This window comes from Apium graveolens, chromosome 5 (assembly GCF_009905375.1).
Source record: "Apium graveolens cultivar Ventura chromosome 5, ASM990537v1, whole genome shotgun sequence".
NCBI classification, from domain to species: Eukaryota; Viridiplantae; Streptophyta; class Magnoliopsida; order Apiales; family Apiaceae; genus Apium; species Apium graveolens.
In genome coordinates this window covers 25,019,936-25,036,647 of record NC_133651.1, presented here as the reverse complement: position 1 = coordinate 25,036,647, position 16,712 = coordinate 25,019,936, and the positions used below count along the sequence as shown (strand labels likewise).

At 35.3% G+C, this 16,712-nt stretch overlaps 1 protein-coding gene across 1 annotated transcript; it reads right to left on the bottom strand.

Annotated features, from left to right (window-relative positions):
• Positions 1 to 10,107: 10,107 nt before the first annotated feature.
• Positions 10,108 to 16,707, bottom strand: LOC141723697 (peroxisomal membrane protein PEX14). The gene is made up of 12 exons (XM_074525560.1): positions 16,530 to 16,707; positions 14,855 to 15,084; positions 14,713 to 14,752; positions 14,402 to 14,592; positions 13,992 to 14,175; positions 13,718 to 13,807; positions 12,445 to 12,497; positions 12,295 to 12,337; positions 12,132 to 12,202; positions 11,892 to 11,936; positions 11,732 to 11,800; positions 10,108 to 10,813 (listed from the first exon to the last, which is right to left on the bottom strand). The coding sequence occupies exons 1-12, from the start codon at positions 16,576 to 16,578 to the stop codon at positions 10,343 to 10,345; spliced, it is 1,536 nt and encodes a 511-aa protein (XP_074381661.1). The 5' UTR covers positions 16,579 to 16,707; the 3' UTR covers positions 10,108 to 10,342.
• Positions 16,708 to 16,712: the final 5 nt, after the last annotated feature.

The window sequence follows — 16,712 nt, the reverse complement described above, 5'->3', positions numbered from 1 at the left end:
TACAAGCATAATTGCTGCTAATGAAGAAGTTAACAGATTAACAAAGTTAAATGAGAAGCTTGAAAGTGAAAAACAAGAAGCTGAATTGTTGATAGTGGAGCTTGAAGCCTTGAAATAAGAAAATGGCTATTTGAAAATAAGCTCAAGTGTGCAAATGAGATTGAGGGTGTGCTAAGAGAAAAACTGGAGAAAAGTGAAGTAAAGTTGAAGTCCTTCAAGAATGCATCTGAATTGGTTGGTCAGTACCATGAGAAAAATAAACCATGTGCAAACATTGCCATTGGTCTTGATTATAATACCTTAAACAACAAGAAGAAAAACACTGGTGACGGAGGAAAAGCAACAAAGAGTGAAAATGTTCCAGCAATGCTGAAAAATGTTGGGTCACCAGTATTTAAGACTTGTGAGGTAAACTTCAGTGAAGAAGAATTGATTATCAAACAAGAAATTGCATATGAGGATAATGAAAAGAAGAATGCATATTCAATTCAATCTTCCAAGGCTGAAGAAAATCTCATGGGCAACCAAAGTACCAAGACTCCTGTCAAAGAAACTAAGATTGAAGATACAAGTAAGAAAAAGAAAAATAGAAGTGGAAGAATTGGGAAAAACAAAAGCAACAATATGAACTATATTGCAGACATTCCTGGAAAGAAGTGTGGAATATGTAGTTCTACAAATCATCTAACTCATCTTTGTAAAAAGGGTGTTAGTAAGCCAACTGAAGGAACATGCAAATATAATGAAGTAGATTTAGATGATCCCTACTCATTCCGTGATAAGTTTGATTGCATCCCTTGCAACTTGAAAGTGATGAAGAGTTGTCACAAACTGAGAGTAGACCTAAAAGAAACATAATTTGAGTCTACATCAGAAAGGGAAAATGCACAACAATCATTGAACTCTATTTTATCTGAAACAAATCACTCTACTTCTGTTAAATCAGTTAACAAGAAGAGTACCCAACACTGCTTGGCTTACTAAACACACCTGAATCTCATTGTGTGCAGGGCAAAGTGAAGAAAGTCATATGGATCATAGACAGTGGATGTTCCAGACATATGACAGGTGATAAGGCCCTGCTATCACAGTTTAAGGAGAAAGCTGGCCCACTGGTGACCTTTGGAGACAACAACAAATGATTCACAATGGGATATGGAAAGATTGTTTCTAAAAATGTTATCATTGATGATGTAGCACTGATAGCTGGTCTTGAGGTGAATCTTCTCAGTGTTAGCCAATTTGCAGACAAAGACTTTGAAGTTTTATTCAACAAAGAAGAATGCACCTTTATCAGCAAGAAAACTGGTGAAATTGCTCTGAAAGGAGCAAGGAAAGAAGGCTTATTTGTTGCAGACTTGGACTCAACAAATAAGGATGGTATTTGCTGCTTCTACACCAAGGCATCAGAAGAACAAAGCAAGCTATGGCACAAGAAGTTGTTTCACTTGAATCTCAAGGCAATTAACAACTTAGTCCAAAAGGAGTTAATAAGAGACATGCCCAAGCTGGAGTTTGCTCAAGTTGAAGTCTGTGAATCTTGTTAGAAAGGAAAGATGAAAAGATCTAGTCTCAAGTTAAAAACTGTGAATTCTATTAGTGCACCCTTGCAACTTATTCACATGGACTTGTTTGGACCAGTAAATGTCATATCAATCTCAAGGAACAGATATGCAATTATGATGGTGGATGATTTCTCAAGATACACTTAGGTAGAGTTTATGTACTCTAAAGATGAAACTCCACATATCATAATTGAGCACATCAAGAAGATAGAAAAGCAGGCTGAAGATTTCAATTGTGTGAAAAGACTGAGAAGTGACAATGGAATAAAATTCAGAAATGCTACATCAAGTGAATTCTGCAAAGGCAAAGGTATTGTTCAAGAATTCTCAGCTGCCAGGACACCTCAACAAAACGGAGTAGTTGAAAGAAAGAACAGAACATTGGTTGAAGCTGCTAGAACAATGCTGCAAGATGCCAAGTTGCCAACAAGTTTCTGGGAAGAGGTAGTCAACACTGCATGTTATACTCAGAACAGATATCTCATTAACAAGGCACATGGCAAGTCACCCTACTCAATCATGTCCAAGAGAAAGCCTACTGTAAAGCATCTTCATGTGTTTGGAAGCAAGTGTTATATTTTGAAAGACAATTCTGAATATGTGGGAAAATTTGACTCAAAGGTCTTTGAAGCAATTTTTCTGGGATATTCACTGGAAAGAACAGCCTACAAAGTGTATGTGACTAATCAAAAGAAGATTATGGAAAGCAAAGATGTGACCTTTGATGATGACAAGTGTTCAGGCTTGGAATGCCTTGATAATAAAGAAGCTGAAGCCCTTATATTTAAAAACCTGAACATTGATAGTGACTCTGATGGACAAGATGAAGTCAATGCACAACAAATGATGAATGAAGACTGAATAGGGAAAACATGGTAATGGAAGCTCATCTCAAACACCTGATCTTGATGGCACAAACTCAGGGGGAGAAAGAGAAGAAGGATCTACCATTCATACTAATAATAAAGAAAATAATGAAGACACAAATCAACAAACTCACACTAGGAAATGGGATAAAAGTCACACCAGAGAAGCAATTATTGGTGATCCTACTGCTGGTGTGAGGACTAGAAGTACAACTGCTAATGAGTGCCTACATGCATGTTTTCTGTCTCAAGCAGAGCCTAAGAAAATTAATGAAGCTTTGCTGGATCCTGACTGAATATCTGCCATGCAGGAAGAGCTGAATCAGTTTGAAAGAATCAAAGTCTGGAAATTAGTTCATGCACCAAAGAACAGAAGCATTATTGGAACAAAATGGGTGTTCAGGAATAAAATGGATAAAAATGGTATAGTCACCAGAAACAAAGCAAGGTTGGTTGTAAAAGGCTACTCACAAGAAGAAGGGATTGATTATGATGAAACTTTTACTCCTGTTGCAAGACTTAAAGCTATAAGAATTTTTCTAGCATTTGCTGCACATTCAAATTTTAAAGTGTATCAAATGGATGTCAAAAGTGCCTTTCTGAATGGTGAGCTAGAAGAAGAAGTTTATGTACAACAGCCTCCTGGCTTTGAGGATCCAAAATTTCCCAACTTTGTGTATAAGTTACTCAAGGCTCTATATGGACTAAAACAAGCTCCTAAAGCTTGGTATGACACATTATCAGATTTTCTATTGAAGCATGGTTTTACTAGAGGAACCATAGACAAGACTCTCTTCTACAAGAAACATGGTGAAGATATGATCCTAGTTCAGATCTATGTAGATGATATTATCTTTGGTTCTACTAATAAGAAGTTGTTGCAAAGATTCTCCAAGCTTATGCAAAGTGAATATGAAATGAGTATGATGGGAGAACTGAGTTACTTCCTTGGACTTCAAGTCAGCCAAAGAAGTGATGGTATCTTCATCAGCCAAACTAAATATGTCAAGGATCTTTTGAAAATGTTTGGAATGATTGATTGTTCACCTGCATCTAAACCTATGTCTACTGCAACAAGGTTGGATGAAGATAGAAAGGGCAAGAGTGTAGATATCTCAAGCTATAGAGGGATGATTGGATCATTGCTTTACTTGACAGCAAGTAGACCAGACATCATGTTTGCAACATGTCTATGTGCAAGATTTCAAGCCAATCCAAAAGAATCACATTTGATAGCCGTAAAGAGGATTTTCAGATATTTGAAGGGAACTCCTAACTTGGGATTATGGTATCCCAAGGGAACTGATTTTGAAGATGTTGGATACACAGATGCAGATTTTGCTGGATGCAGGGTTGGCAGAAAGAGTACCAGTGGAAGCTGTCAATTTCTTGGACAAAGACTTGTATCTTAGTACAACAAGAAACAGCAATCTATATCAACCTCTACAGCTGAAGCTGAATACATAACTGCAGGGAGTTGTTGTGCTCAAGTGCTTTGGATTAGAAATCAGCTAATGGATTATGGCCTAGTGTTACACAAAATTCCTATCATGTGTGACAATACTAGTGCTATATCTATAGTAGCTAATCCAGTAAATCATTCTAGGACAAAGCACAATGATGTGAGGTACCATTTCATTAGAGAACATGCTACTAATGGTACCACTGAGCTTATTTTTGTACCAACAGAAAAATAACTAGCTGATATTTTTACCAAACCTTTGGATGAAACAACTTTCACTAGACTTGTAGGTGAAATTGGAATGCTCAATTCTTCATCCTAAGGTAAGAACTCAGCAAATATTGTGCAGCAGATTAATCTCCAGTAAATCAAAATTAATTTGATTAACTGTATAATTGTCTTTCAAATTTAATTAACTTGGAATCGTTCAAATTCTGAGTGAACTGTTTAGTTGTTAATTTACATCTTTAATATGTAAAATTAACTCAAGGCAAAATTACAATAACCAAAAGTATCTAGAGAACTAAGTTCTTGATAAGTATAAAGTGACTTCTCGACAAGTCATTTTAGGACTTCTCGAGTGAGTCACTCGAGAAGTCAACTTATTGACTTCTCAAGTGACTTCTCGATAGGTTCAAAATGACTAATCGATAAGTCCTTATAGAGTTCTCTAGTAGTATTCATTCATAGAGTTCTCAATAAGTACAAACTTTAACTCATCAATAACTCAGAACTAAGATAATTTAAATTAATAAATTATTTTAGTAAAATACTTTTAGAAAATGTATTTTAATTTTATTTTGAATTTATTCAAGTAAAAGTTAGAATTAATTCATTCCACTTTTGGGGACAAACTGGGTATTTATTTGACATTTCGATAAGTCAAGTTTGAGTTCTCTATAAGAGTGATTTAAAATTACTTCTCGATATGTACTTCACTTCTCTAAATGACTTCTCGATAGTCAAACTCCAAATGTCTATTTTTGAGTTCTCGACAAGTCATCTTCTTTCACTACAAATACCCAGACTTCTCGATTAATTTGAACTTGGAATTTTTTTTAATTATAAAAAAACTGAATATTTATTACTTCATATCCTCAGTATATGAAGTTAATAAATAACAGATCAGAAGAAGCAAAAAGTATGAAAAACTGAACAAATTTAAATCATAAATTATGTTTAGAAAAATACTTTTGACATACTTTGTCTCTAATTTCTCTGACTTATTGACACATTTACATACTCTTGTGATTTCTTGTTTACGTGAAAATGGGTTAGTTTAATGTTGGTAGACTAGTACATTATTTGTGTTGTTTTGAGTATGCTAATAGTGGTAAATTATTTGACTATATGCTGATAGGAGTAGTTATTTTTTTTGTAGGGAGTACTTGTTTATTTGCATGGGAAACAGTTATTCTAAATAGTGAACTAATATTCTTGAGTACTTGCATGGGAAATAGTAACTAGTCACTTCTAAGTGTCAAATGTGCTTATGTGATTATTACTCTTATTATCTGGGCAACTCAAGAGTCTATTGGTATCTATTTTTACTCCCTCTATAAATTAAAATGCTTAACTCTTTATCATTCATCACTCTCCTATTCTCAACAAACTTCTGATTTCAAACTCACCTCATGTTTCTCTCTCTCTCTCTCTCTCTCTCTCTCTCTCTCTCTCTCTCTCTCTCTCTCTCTCTCTCTCTCTCTCTCTCTCTCTCTCTCTCTCTCTCTCTCTCTTTCTCTCTCTCTCTTTCTCTAATAGATGCCCCGGTCTTTTACAGGCTTAATCATGGAGCTTATCAGCCTGTTCATCATTGAGATGAAGATCAAATTTACTTTGATCCCTTCGGACTCCGTGTCCGTCTTAGGGGGTTGTTTGTAGCCCCTTTGATATTCCAAGAGAGATCTTTGATGAACTCTCATGGGATGATCAACTCAACATCATTTTCTTTGAGATGGAAGTCTCTCTCAGGCAGGAGAGACGTGCAAGAGTAGCTGAGCAGCAACGCCTAGCTGCTCTGGAGTTGCAGGAGAGAATCATTTCTCTTGCACACTCCATGTCCAGAGCTTATCAGCGCAGGGCAAGGAGGTTGGAGGCAGAGAAGAAGAAGTCCAAACTAGAGTAGGTAAAATTAGGATTTACTTGTTGAATCTATGTCTTAATGTACTTTGTTTCTATTATTAATAAAAATCCAAATTCTTCTCTAAGCATTCTTCTGTTTGTGTAATGATTTCTATGTGCTTATATCTGTATTGAATATTGTCTTCTCTGCAATAATGCTTGAAACTAAAAATATCTTACAATGTCTTTGTCTAACGAAACTCAAAAAGGGGGACATTTGTTCAATGCATTACAAGTTCAACACAACAGGGAATTCAGATAATCTATCCACATGTATTAGTGCTAAAACTGCAGCTAAAATATTTCAAAACTAAACTGCAGTTCACCTAAGCACAGCAACACAAACACAAACTCAAATAAAACCCCGCTCAGGTAACTCCCAAAAGGAACCTGTTTTACAAAAGGACAAAATCCCCAGAATGTTCTTCAGTTATTTTGTTGTTTGAGAAAAAGGAACTGGTATCACAAACATGAAAACTTGTCGATTTTTCATGAATATCACTCATGCACTTTCATGTGCAAAACAGTCTTAACAGACTGATAGGTTTGAGGGTAGTACTCCTGAGGGGTAGCTATCTAAATCCTCTCCAATTCAATTGGAGATTTCTCAAGAAGGAACAACTCCCCTCATAACTCTAGCAAAAGCTGCCTTAGCAGTAAGAGCTAGAAGTACAATTGCCCATGATCCTGTCATGAGAAAGGCAAGCTTAGCACATTCAAGTGCCAGTGTGTTGCAAGACACACAATGGTTTGAGGCTAGTGCACATGACAGTAACCCAGTCAAATCCCCTCCAATTCAATTGGAGATTCCTACTATAAGTGGAGGACAACACACTGTCATAACCACAGAGCAATCTGTAAGTCAAACTGTGACCCAAGTCACAGATGCTTATGCACTCACTATTCTGGTGAAATGAGTATGATTAGCCCTATATGGCTTTCCCCTAATTATATGATCACAGATTAACTCTTCTCAGCCACCTCTTATTTCTGTAGGACAAACAACAATTGAGTTTTTCATGTGAGAATGTGAGAAAAGATTGAGAGAATCACAGAAAATAAGAGAGGCATGATCCTTCCTGGAAAAAGGAGAGGTAGATGAGTGTTTAGATTAAGCAATCCTTGTGAGGTTACTCTGACGCTTAAAAGTCATGAGGATAGTGCAGTGAGAAGTAGTCAGACTACTTATTCAAAAGAACAGAGAGCTTAGGAATTGCCTATTCTATTCTACTTGATAAATTCATCACTACAGACATCACTAAAACTTGTAGCTGTTGATAGTGTTCTAAATGAAATTTACAAAAGCTTGAACAATGTGCATCTAGCTGGATCTTTCTTCCTGAAGATAATGTCAAAAGGGGGGAGAATATATCTAAATGCCAAGACAACTAATGGATATTGCCATATAATAATATTCTTTTCTTGATATGGGGAGAAGGAAGAATAAATCTAAATGCAACTCACAAAAGAAGATCAGATGGGAAAATTGGGTTCTTGGGTTCTGCATTTAGATAAAGTTTTGACATCATCAATCAGAACTTGTGCATAATTTCATAATGAACAAGTTGGGGGAGATTGTAATATATAATAGATAATGTCAAAGATTACTGGAGCTAACAATGTCATTAGCATCTATGATCTGAGTGGAAGATTAATGAATAGTTATTTTCAGTAATCAGTTAAGTTTGGGGTCAACCCTAAGTAAGTTGTATCGTTATCTAAATTTGTATTCTATACTTGTAACACTTAAAGTCTGTAAAAATGCAAAGGAGCAAACTGAAGTCTTTTTCCTAAAACAGTATCAAGCCTAAGGATTTTATCTGGAAGAAGATCAAGAAGATCATGCCTCAGAAGAATTTTGAAGAAGCTTGGAGTTGAATAAATCTGGTTGGAGAAAAATGTTCTAAGTCAAGATCTCTACAAGTCACAAATTTAATGTTATAGAGAAGTCATTCGAAAACTCCATAATGACTTATCGAGAAGTCATTCAAACTCCAGAGAGTACCGACATATAAGCAATATCTACTCGACGGATGAGCTATATATTCACTCGATGGATGAATAACATCTACTCGACGGATGACGGATAAGCTATACATCTACTCGACGGATGAGTAATATCTACTCAACGTATAAGCAATATCCACCGGGAGTAGAGAAGTCAGGAAAGCTACTCGAGAACTCAAAAAGATATCAACAAGTCATTCTTTCACTAGAGAACTCAGAGTTATCGACAAGTCTATATCCATTCGAGAACTCAGAGATATCTACAAGTCAAGTGAAGTTATGAAGACTAGAGATCTCGATGAGCTGAAGACCTCTACAAGCCAAACTCATGATGGAGTACTAGAGATCTCGATAAGCCTTTGTACCTATTGAGATATCAAGTGTTCAAATGAATCAAACTGGAAATCTCGAAGTATAGTCTCAAAGTACAAAATTGCAGATCAGTTTAATATCCAAGATAAACAATCAACAAACAATCCAACAGCTGGATTGACAAGTCTACAAAAAGTAGCTTGAAGTGTGTGCAAGATCAATGACAAAGATTAACTGACAGAGGAATACTAAAGTAAACACTGGATACTAAAGATATGCTAAGCCGGAAATGAAGATTTGCTTTTCTATAAATAGAAATGACAAGTGACAGTTTAGAAAAGCTAATAGCATGTTTATTATCCACTGTGTAAACCATCAATTAACTGAGCTATAAAGTTAACACTGGTCCTCTAGTTAGAAGTAACAATTTGATCAAAATTCTTGTAACACTCTCGAGAAGAAGCTGAGCTCTTTAACTTCAAAGAGATTAGAAATTTTGTAGCAAAGCATCTTAATTTTTAATACAAAAATTAAGTGAGTTTTGAAGATTTGTGTTCTTTATTTTGTGCAAGTTTAATTTCTGCATGAACACTTTTCTATACAAGATTTAATTTACTTTGTTCAACCATTATCTTTCAAGAAAAGCCTAAAATCAGAAAAACACTTTCACACACCCCTCTGTGTGTGATTCATTACCTAACAGACCATTATTAATTTACTCATATTGACTCCATTTTACATTATTTAAGAATGTAATTTATGTATTTTTTCACAAAGAATTCAAATATACAATTTATTTTCAAACCGAAATCAATTTTATCACATTTTAACAGGGGAGTATCTAAGTGAAAAATTAAATGTACAAGGTTACCACGAGTAGAAATCAATAAATTGATGGTATCAACGGGAAAAGCCAATTCTACGGTGGTACCATAGAGAATATCCCTTCAAATTTATTATATTTTATGCTAATATTAAATTGCGTGAATACGTACAGTATATTGTTTTTAGTTAAACAATCGCACACGCACACACATGAGTGAATCGAACCTTTAACCTACATTTTGGGATAGTAAAACCTCAATCATTTTATCAAATCTTTGTTGACAATATATAAAATACTACCTTTTTTGATATAATAAAATACTGCTTTTGTATTCTTACCATTTAAAAAATATGTTACTTAACATATTTACATAATAATATAATTTTTTTATAATTAAATTCTTTTAAAGTATCCAAATTAGACTTGAAATTGTTCCAAATTCTGAAAGATTGGATTTGATTCTTTATTTTCGATATTCGAACCCGAAACCAAGCCGAAACATAAAAAAATTGAATTGGATTTCGTATCCGACCCGACCCGTTACTTTTACTGAATTTGTGTTAAAAAGGCGATCAATAATATTGTATCTAGTTCATGTTACCCTCTGGTATATCTTTGTAGACACCTTTTTTAGTATATCTGCTATATGATGTAGACATCTTTTTATTTTTAAAATCATATTGTAGACATCTTTAATATCTTTGATCCGAGTTGCCACAGAGGTTTCGACTTTCTAAAACGACAAAATCGATTACTTAAAAATTTGTCAATCGATATCAACTGTCATTTATCAACATCTCCTGCCATGAAGAACACTCACCAACTAATTTAAGAAGCTTAATAGCTTGATAAACCCCACAAATTGTAAAAAACAAGTGGGGGAGGGGGGTGACTTTCAGATGACTACCTAGTTTGGAAAATCAATTTACATCACGCAAGTGTGATGCGTCCGCTGATTAATTAAAACTTTATTCCTTGTAATACTTTTGCATTCACTTACAAATTAAAAGTATCATGGATATTTATAACTTTTTCAACAAGTGCATCCATGTACCAAGAAATGTACTTGAGGGTAATTATTACCAAGTCCAAGCCATTCAAAGTACAAACATTACCTTAAATCCCAGATGCCAACAATAATTATAAACCCACAAAACCCCTTCCCCGTCCTCCGAGTCTTCATTTAGGCCTCAATGTAAGAGTTGCTTTCCTCTGTTTGTATTTCTGTGTTCAGCACAGAGCTTCCACCATTGGCCTCTGTTACACCTCCTGATTCAGATATTTTGGTGACCCTCTGCAATTCATTCGTCAGTTCTGAAGAACGAGCCAAAAACTGATCGTCGGTCAATGGTTCACTCTGATATGTGGACTTTTTTGGCTGTCGGATTGCTGCCGCTGCTTCTGCCATTGCAACTGGAGGAGGCTGAGGAGGAACCCAAGAGCGCTGAATGGGTCGATCAATAGTTTGTGCACCAGAAGATCCAGCACCATATTCATCTGTAGATTCTATTTCATTAATTCTCACATTGTTTGATTGCTTTTGTTGCCACCAGGGCACTGAATTGTTACCGTTCATCTGATTATTAAGAAGTCCATTATCTTGAGATTGAAGAGCTTGGTTTGAGCCCCCCGGCATCTGAACAGCTTCCCATGGCTACTCAGAGAGGGAACAACAATTAAACTAATTAGAACCTTCTTATGTGAAGGCATGCAAACATGATCCTTGACAGTAATGCAATCAAATTATCGGTGCACTGGTCAAATGTTTCATTTCTATATTCATACAGGACGAGTAAGGAAAGCTGCTTTGGTGTTGAGTTAAAGGAAGGTCTTTTCAGACCTCAAACTCACAATCAGACACCCTGGGTAATATAACAGAAGTAATAACTTTTTCGAAGTGTGGACAAGGAGAGGTGAAAATCAATAGTTTCATCACTCATGTTGCATTTATATTGAAATAAATGGATCAGGGGAAGAATAAAATGTAACAATATAAAGAGGAAGAGAATGATATAGGAGGGAAGAATGAAAAAAAAATGGAACGTAAATTTTCTACAGGTTGCGAGGAAAATGAGTAGAAAGGAGAACGTAACTTTAATCCTCAAATTGGTCGGCCTACGATCTAGCCTATATTGGTAGGAATCAAATGGACCAAAAAATGAGAATTATAGATATTAATCCATATAACAGTACAAATTTTATTCAATTCTCTCCCTATTTCACTCCTTCCAATTAACCAGAGGTCCAGAGTAATAATGTAATAGTAAAATTCTTCACATGGCTAGTGTGGATGCTGCCACAATCATTACAAAAACCATATCCATATTAGCAATAAGTCTAGCATTTCCAGTTATGTTTCCACTTCTTCAATATGACAATAAAATTGACAGGAATAGGCACTTCAGGTGACAGTGTGTTATGAGCTAAAACTATAGAACCTAATTATAGTTTTAAACTAATCAGATGCGACTGGCATGTGCTGCTAGTGACAATGAAAACAAAATGGCAAGGGAAACATGAAAAATGTAACACAACTATCTCACTATCTGTAAGTTAATAATATATTCCAAACCTTTGGTCTCGGTGCTAGACTAGGATTTGGTACTGGTTGATTCGGGTTTGGTGGAAGATCATTGATTTCCTGATAAAAAGTCAAGATCAGAATAGAGTCAGGAGTAAGCCCAACAAAAAGTGGACATTTACCAAGATGATAAAAGTTCGATTGAAATTACTCTGATATTAGAGGGTTTTTCTCCTCTCTGAACCATAGCCATGATCTGCAACAAGATTAAGATCAATAAAATCTTAGGAAAGGATTGATCTCACTTTCAAATAGTGAAAACATATGTTCGAGTGAAGGAGACCTAATAAAAAGAGATTATATACTGACTATGGCTTCAACGACCTTCAGACCTTAACAAAACACATTAAATTGGAATATTGAATAATAAAAATATGATATTTAAAGTAACCTCCATATATGACTTTGGGTGAGGTGGCGCAACAGATGGTTCCACGGATGCAGGTGGAGATAAAGGTCTTGCTGTACACAAAAAATGTGCACATGCTTTAGATATTAAAGGCATCAAGTGGTTAGTTTACAAGACCAGAATTTGGTATCTAATTCAAACAAACCTGAGCTCAAACTGAAGTCTGACTTGCCATTTGAATACGGTGGCTAGAACATACGAAAGAGATTTAAATGAAAAAATTTGACAATATACCAAAGAATGTCAACCCAACTCCTAGTATCCATAAAGAAATTCCAATCACATAAATACTTACCTTTGAACTATTGAGAGAGAATCCATCGTCTTGCCCAGAAATACTAGTTTTTCCTAAATCATGTAATAAACAGATAAGCTAATGCCTACGGTCCAAATTACTATTTAGAAGAAAGAAACAATTAGTACAAAAATATGAGACTTGCAAAAAGACAGCCATTGATATATGATTGTAGACGGTTTTAGATAAATATAAAATCAAAACCTCTTTACTAAATTATATTCCAACTCCCCCCCCCCTCCTTTTCCGACTTATAAAATAATATGCACATGACGTCTGGGAGGCTGCATAATAATTCTTGCCTGCATGTAATTTAAGATATTTATGCCCCTATGGCCTATCAGTGCAATCTGTAAAAAGCGTACAAGATGTAGGGCGTGTTTGGCAATATACTTATAAGTCACTTATGGCTTATAAGCCCGTAACAACTTATCGACGAGTGTTTGTCGACCCAACTTATAAGCTGAATTTACAACTTATAAGCTGATAAGTTGAAAGTTGGCAGTGACGTACTTTTTTCCAACTTATTTTCATTTTTTCACTTTTTTCTAAAGTTTTGATTTTAAAATATAAATTTTTAAATATTTTCTAATTTAAGATTCATGAACTAAGATAATTGTATTTAATAATTATTTGTTTTAATTCATTTAAGTAAAAAAACTTCTGACTTATAAGTAAATTTATCCAAACACTTATAGAACTTATAAGTATTTATCAACTTATCACTTATTTCGCACTTAATCATTTTAAGTCATAAGTTACTTATTTTAAGATTTCCCAAACGGGCACGTAATACCATTTCATCCATATTGTACAATTAGTGCAACAAAACCACAAAAAGATGAGGTAGTGTTACTTTTCAGCATCTATACGCAACTCATAAGAGTTATCAATCTATCACGAACAATAATATCCAGCAGGTAACTACATGGTCAATCTATAATTGCTAAAATTTAATCAGCAACAGAACCTCTTTTCTTTTTTGCAAGTAAATCAAAATATTCATAAAGGAAGCAGAAGATAATTGTTTTTTGAGTTAATAAAGTAGTGGAATATGTAGTTAATCATGATATAGAATGAATAGTAAGTTATTGATGAACAAATTTGGGCCGTAGACAATGGAGATTTCCTGAGATAGGTTTGTGCAATCTTAATAATATAATAGTGAGCGTTGAATATACAATTGGAATAGCAACTGTTTTTACTGTATACCCAATCTTTTTCGTAATAACAATAAATTGTTAACAAATAAAAAATAGAAAATTTGAACTACCTTCCAAATTTCTCAAGGCATTACTCATTAATTTCATTTCCTGTACTTGCATTCCTAGCAGCCTCATCAGTTCCTCATTGTGTTTCTTCTCTGCATGGACACAGAAATGTCAGCTATGAGTACTTATACTATATTACTATTGCGTAGTAAAAGGAAACCGAATATTTAGATACAGAGGGGAAGAAAAAGACAAGTTTGAAATTAAAAAAATAAATAAAAGATAAGCTATGCTGTTAATGCTAGTAGAGAGGCTGGAACACTAATCATTGCCAACCTCCATCTTTTAAGATCAACATCTCCTGACTTGCCCGTGCCACATCAGCAGCGGCAGTTGCTGCAGATTTTGCAGCACTAGCAGCTTCTTCAGCCAAGCTGGGTTTTGAAATTAATTTCTTTTCTTCATCTTCTTCTGATATAACCTTGCGAATCCAAGACTTTAGCCTAGGAACAATAGCTTTCTGAAACAAGACAGTGTAAACTAAAAGAGTAAGCCACTTGAAGAATTATTATCTTTGCCGAGGAAAAATCACAAATAAAAAAAAGAGAAGCATAAAGCAAGCCGCATATAAGAAACAAATACATAAAATAAGTTCATTAATTTCAACGTATATGAACGCAAAGCTTTGGCAAATGTGATGCGCTATTTCACCCACCGAAAACAGGACATAGGTCCTATCCTAGTACCTGAAAAACTAGAGCTGTCCCAGCACCTGATATCGCCAATAAACCTACAGCAAGAAGAGCTTGTTGCCATCCGAGTCGGTATAGTGTCGAGGTCCCTCCTTTAGAGATGGTACCAACAGGAGTATTGGATGCAGGTTGCAAAGCTTGAGTTGGGGTTTGCTGTTGCATATTTGATGAGTTCAAATTCACACCTGTTGTCAACATACATAAAAGATACAAACAGATTCAACATGACCATTTTCCACTCACCCTCAAAATCTTTTACGTCATTATTAAAATAAGAAGCCTGGCTTAAAAATAATAAGGTTTACCTTCAGTTGGCTGACCAGTTGAAACGGTTGGGGTTGGATCCTTCAGTCAAAAAACAAGATGTCACCATATAAACTATTCATAATATTCAAGAAATTGTATTTGAAAAATGGATAGTTAAAGTGCGTATTTGATGAAGTATACCGGCACACGACGAAAGGCTTCATCTATTTCCTCCTTCGTAAGGCCCTTCCTCTCAAGAAATGAACGTCTGTACATAACAGGAGATCCCTTAACTTTCGGATGTGAAAGAAATTTGACAGCATTCTGCACTTGATCCTCACGAATTGGTTCAGAGTTGACAAACACAGATGGCGGAGATATATCCTTGGCATCTTGATGGACCTCAGAAACTGGTTTTGCAACCTCTGAAACTGCGATTAGTAAATTTAAATTGCTTAAGTATTCATACATCATTCGTCTATGTTCCCACCAATTATCGAAGTTGTAGGAACTGTAGTGAGTTACATCAAAAAAATTATAGCTCTTTGGAAGCTGGCACTTGTTTACAAAAAAAAGTAATTACAAACCGTACTACAGATATGAAGTATGAAGTAACGATAACCTCAGCATCATGTAAAGAACAGTGCAATAATCGCTCTCTTATTACCAGCAACATAAAAACAAGCTCTCTCTTCTGATATTATTTTTTTTCTTAATTTACCATCAAAGACCTTAAAGCTTCTTAAAAATTTTAGGCCTTCAAATAGCCCTCTTGTTTGAGGAGTATTTGTCTTTATCAGCACACAAATACATTAGACATCCAAAATGGCACTAATTCACTTGGTGCGATGCCTATTCACATCCTGAGCGAGTAACATCACGTTTTATCTCTAGATTACCGCACCCCCCTACTGGATTGTGTCTCCTATGCGTCAACTTTGGAGTCGGTATATATCCAGGCCAAAAGAAACCTTAATAAAAAACAATCCATAAAGTCTAGCTCTATAAACAAAGTCACCCGTCAGCTATTTAATTTGTGTCAAACTAGTGGTAAGTTAGTAAAACTTATCTGTCCTCTAAAAGTCCAGTGTTTGTGCAAGCAACACATTGTTATCAATTGCTATGTTACTTTTATAATCGCAAATTCATACTCATACAGTCATACTTATACCAAATTGCATCTTAATATTTGTGTTACTCCTTCCTCCTTCCTATTCTTAGTTCTGCATATTTTTCCTAATTAATTGTAAACCCAAATTCTAATAATACTAATTAATAAATATTGTATATTACTATATTTATATAAGATAATATGATTTCCGATCAAGCTTGGTCTGTTGAATTTGTTTCCGGCCTCCAACTTGCTGATTACAATAGTACTTTGCTAGGTGCTACAAGTCTTATACCAGATAATAACAGACTTAACTAGTTGATATGATATGTAGTTATTTTGTGAAGGAAGTTCATTTCAACGGAATTTAGAGCTTTTAGTTTTTAGTTTAATGAAGTCAATTAGAGCAATAGTGTCTCTAAATTAAATTATGTATCCGGTATATGTCCCTACCGACTATGGTTAGGTTTCCGAACATTTAGGGGAAACAGGATTTAACATAATATGCAGAAATGAAATTCAGACTAGCATCTAAACCTGCGCCACAAAAACTAAGCATACAAAATCTAATCAAATTACAAAAAACAAATCAAGCTGATTGAAGATATGCGTGTGAGAGAGAGAGATAGCGAGGGATAGATAGAGGGAGGTGTAGAGAGGGGGTGAGGGAGAGAGAGAGAGGGAGAGAGAGAGAGAGAGAGAGAGAGAGAGATGGGGGGGAGAGAGAGAGATGGGGGAGAGAGAGAGAGAGAGAGAGGAGAGAACCTGGAGTAGGGTCAGGAGGATTGGAAGGAGGCGCCGATTGAGTCGCCATGGTTGGGCCGGGTGGAGATAGAAGCTGAGATTGTTAGTATTATTAATGGTAGTGATGATTGAATAAAGGAGATAGAGATATGGAGGTGGCTTGTGGTTTTCGCTCTTTTCAAAGTAGTCCTCAAGACTACAGTC

What these genes read in the sequence shown, in the direction of transcription:
- LOC141723697 (XM_074525560.1), bottom strand. Translation starts at nt 16,578, where the DNA reads ATGGCGACTCAATCGGCGCCTCCTTCCAATCCTCCTGACCCTACTCCA. An exon ending in GGACAGCTCTAGTTTTTCAG is followed by an intron (nt 14,176 to 14,401) that starts GTACTAGGATAG and finishes GTCTTGTTTCAG; the next exon opens with AAAGCTATTGTTCCTAGGCT. An exon ending in ACCCAAAGTCATATATGGAG is followed by an intron (nt 11,937 to 12,131) that starts GTTACTTTAAAT and finishes ATCTTGTTGCAG; the next exon opens with ATCATGGCTATGGTTCAGAG.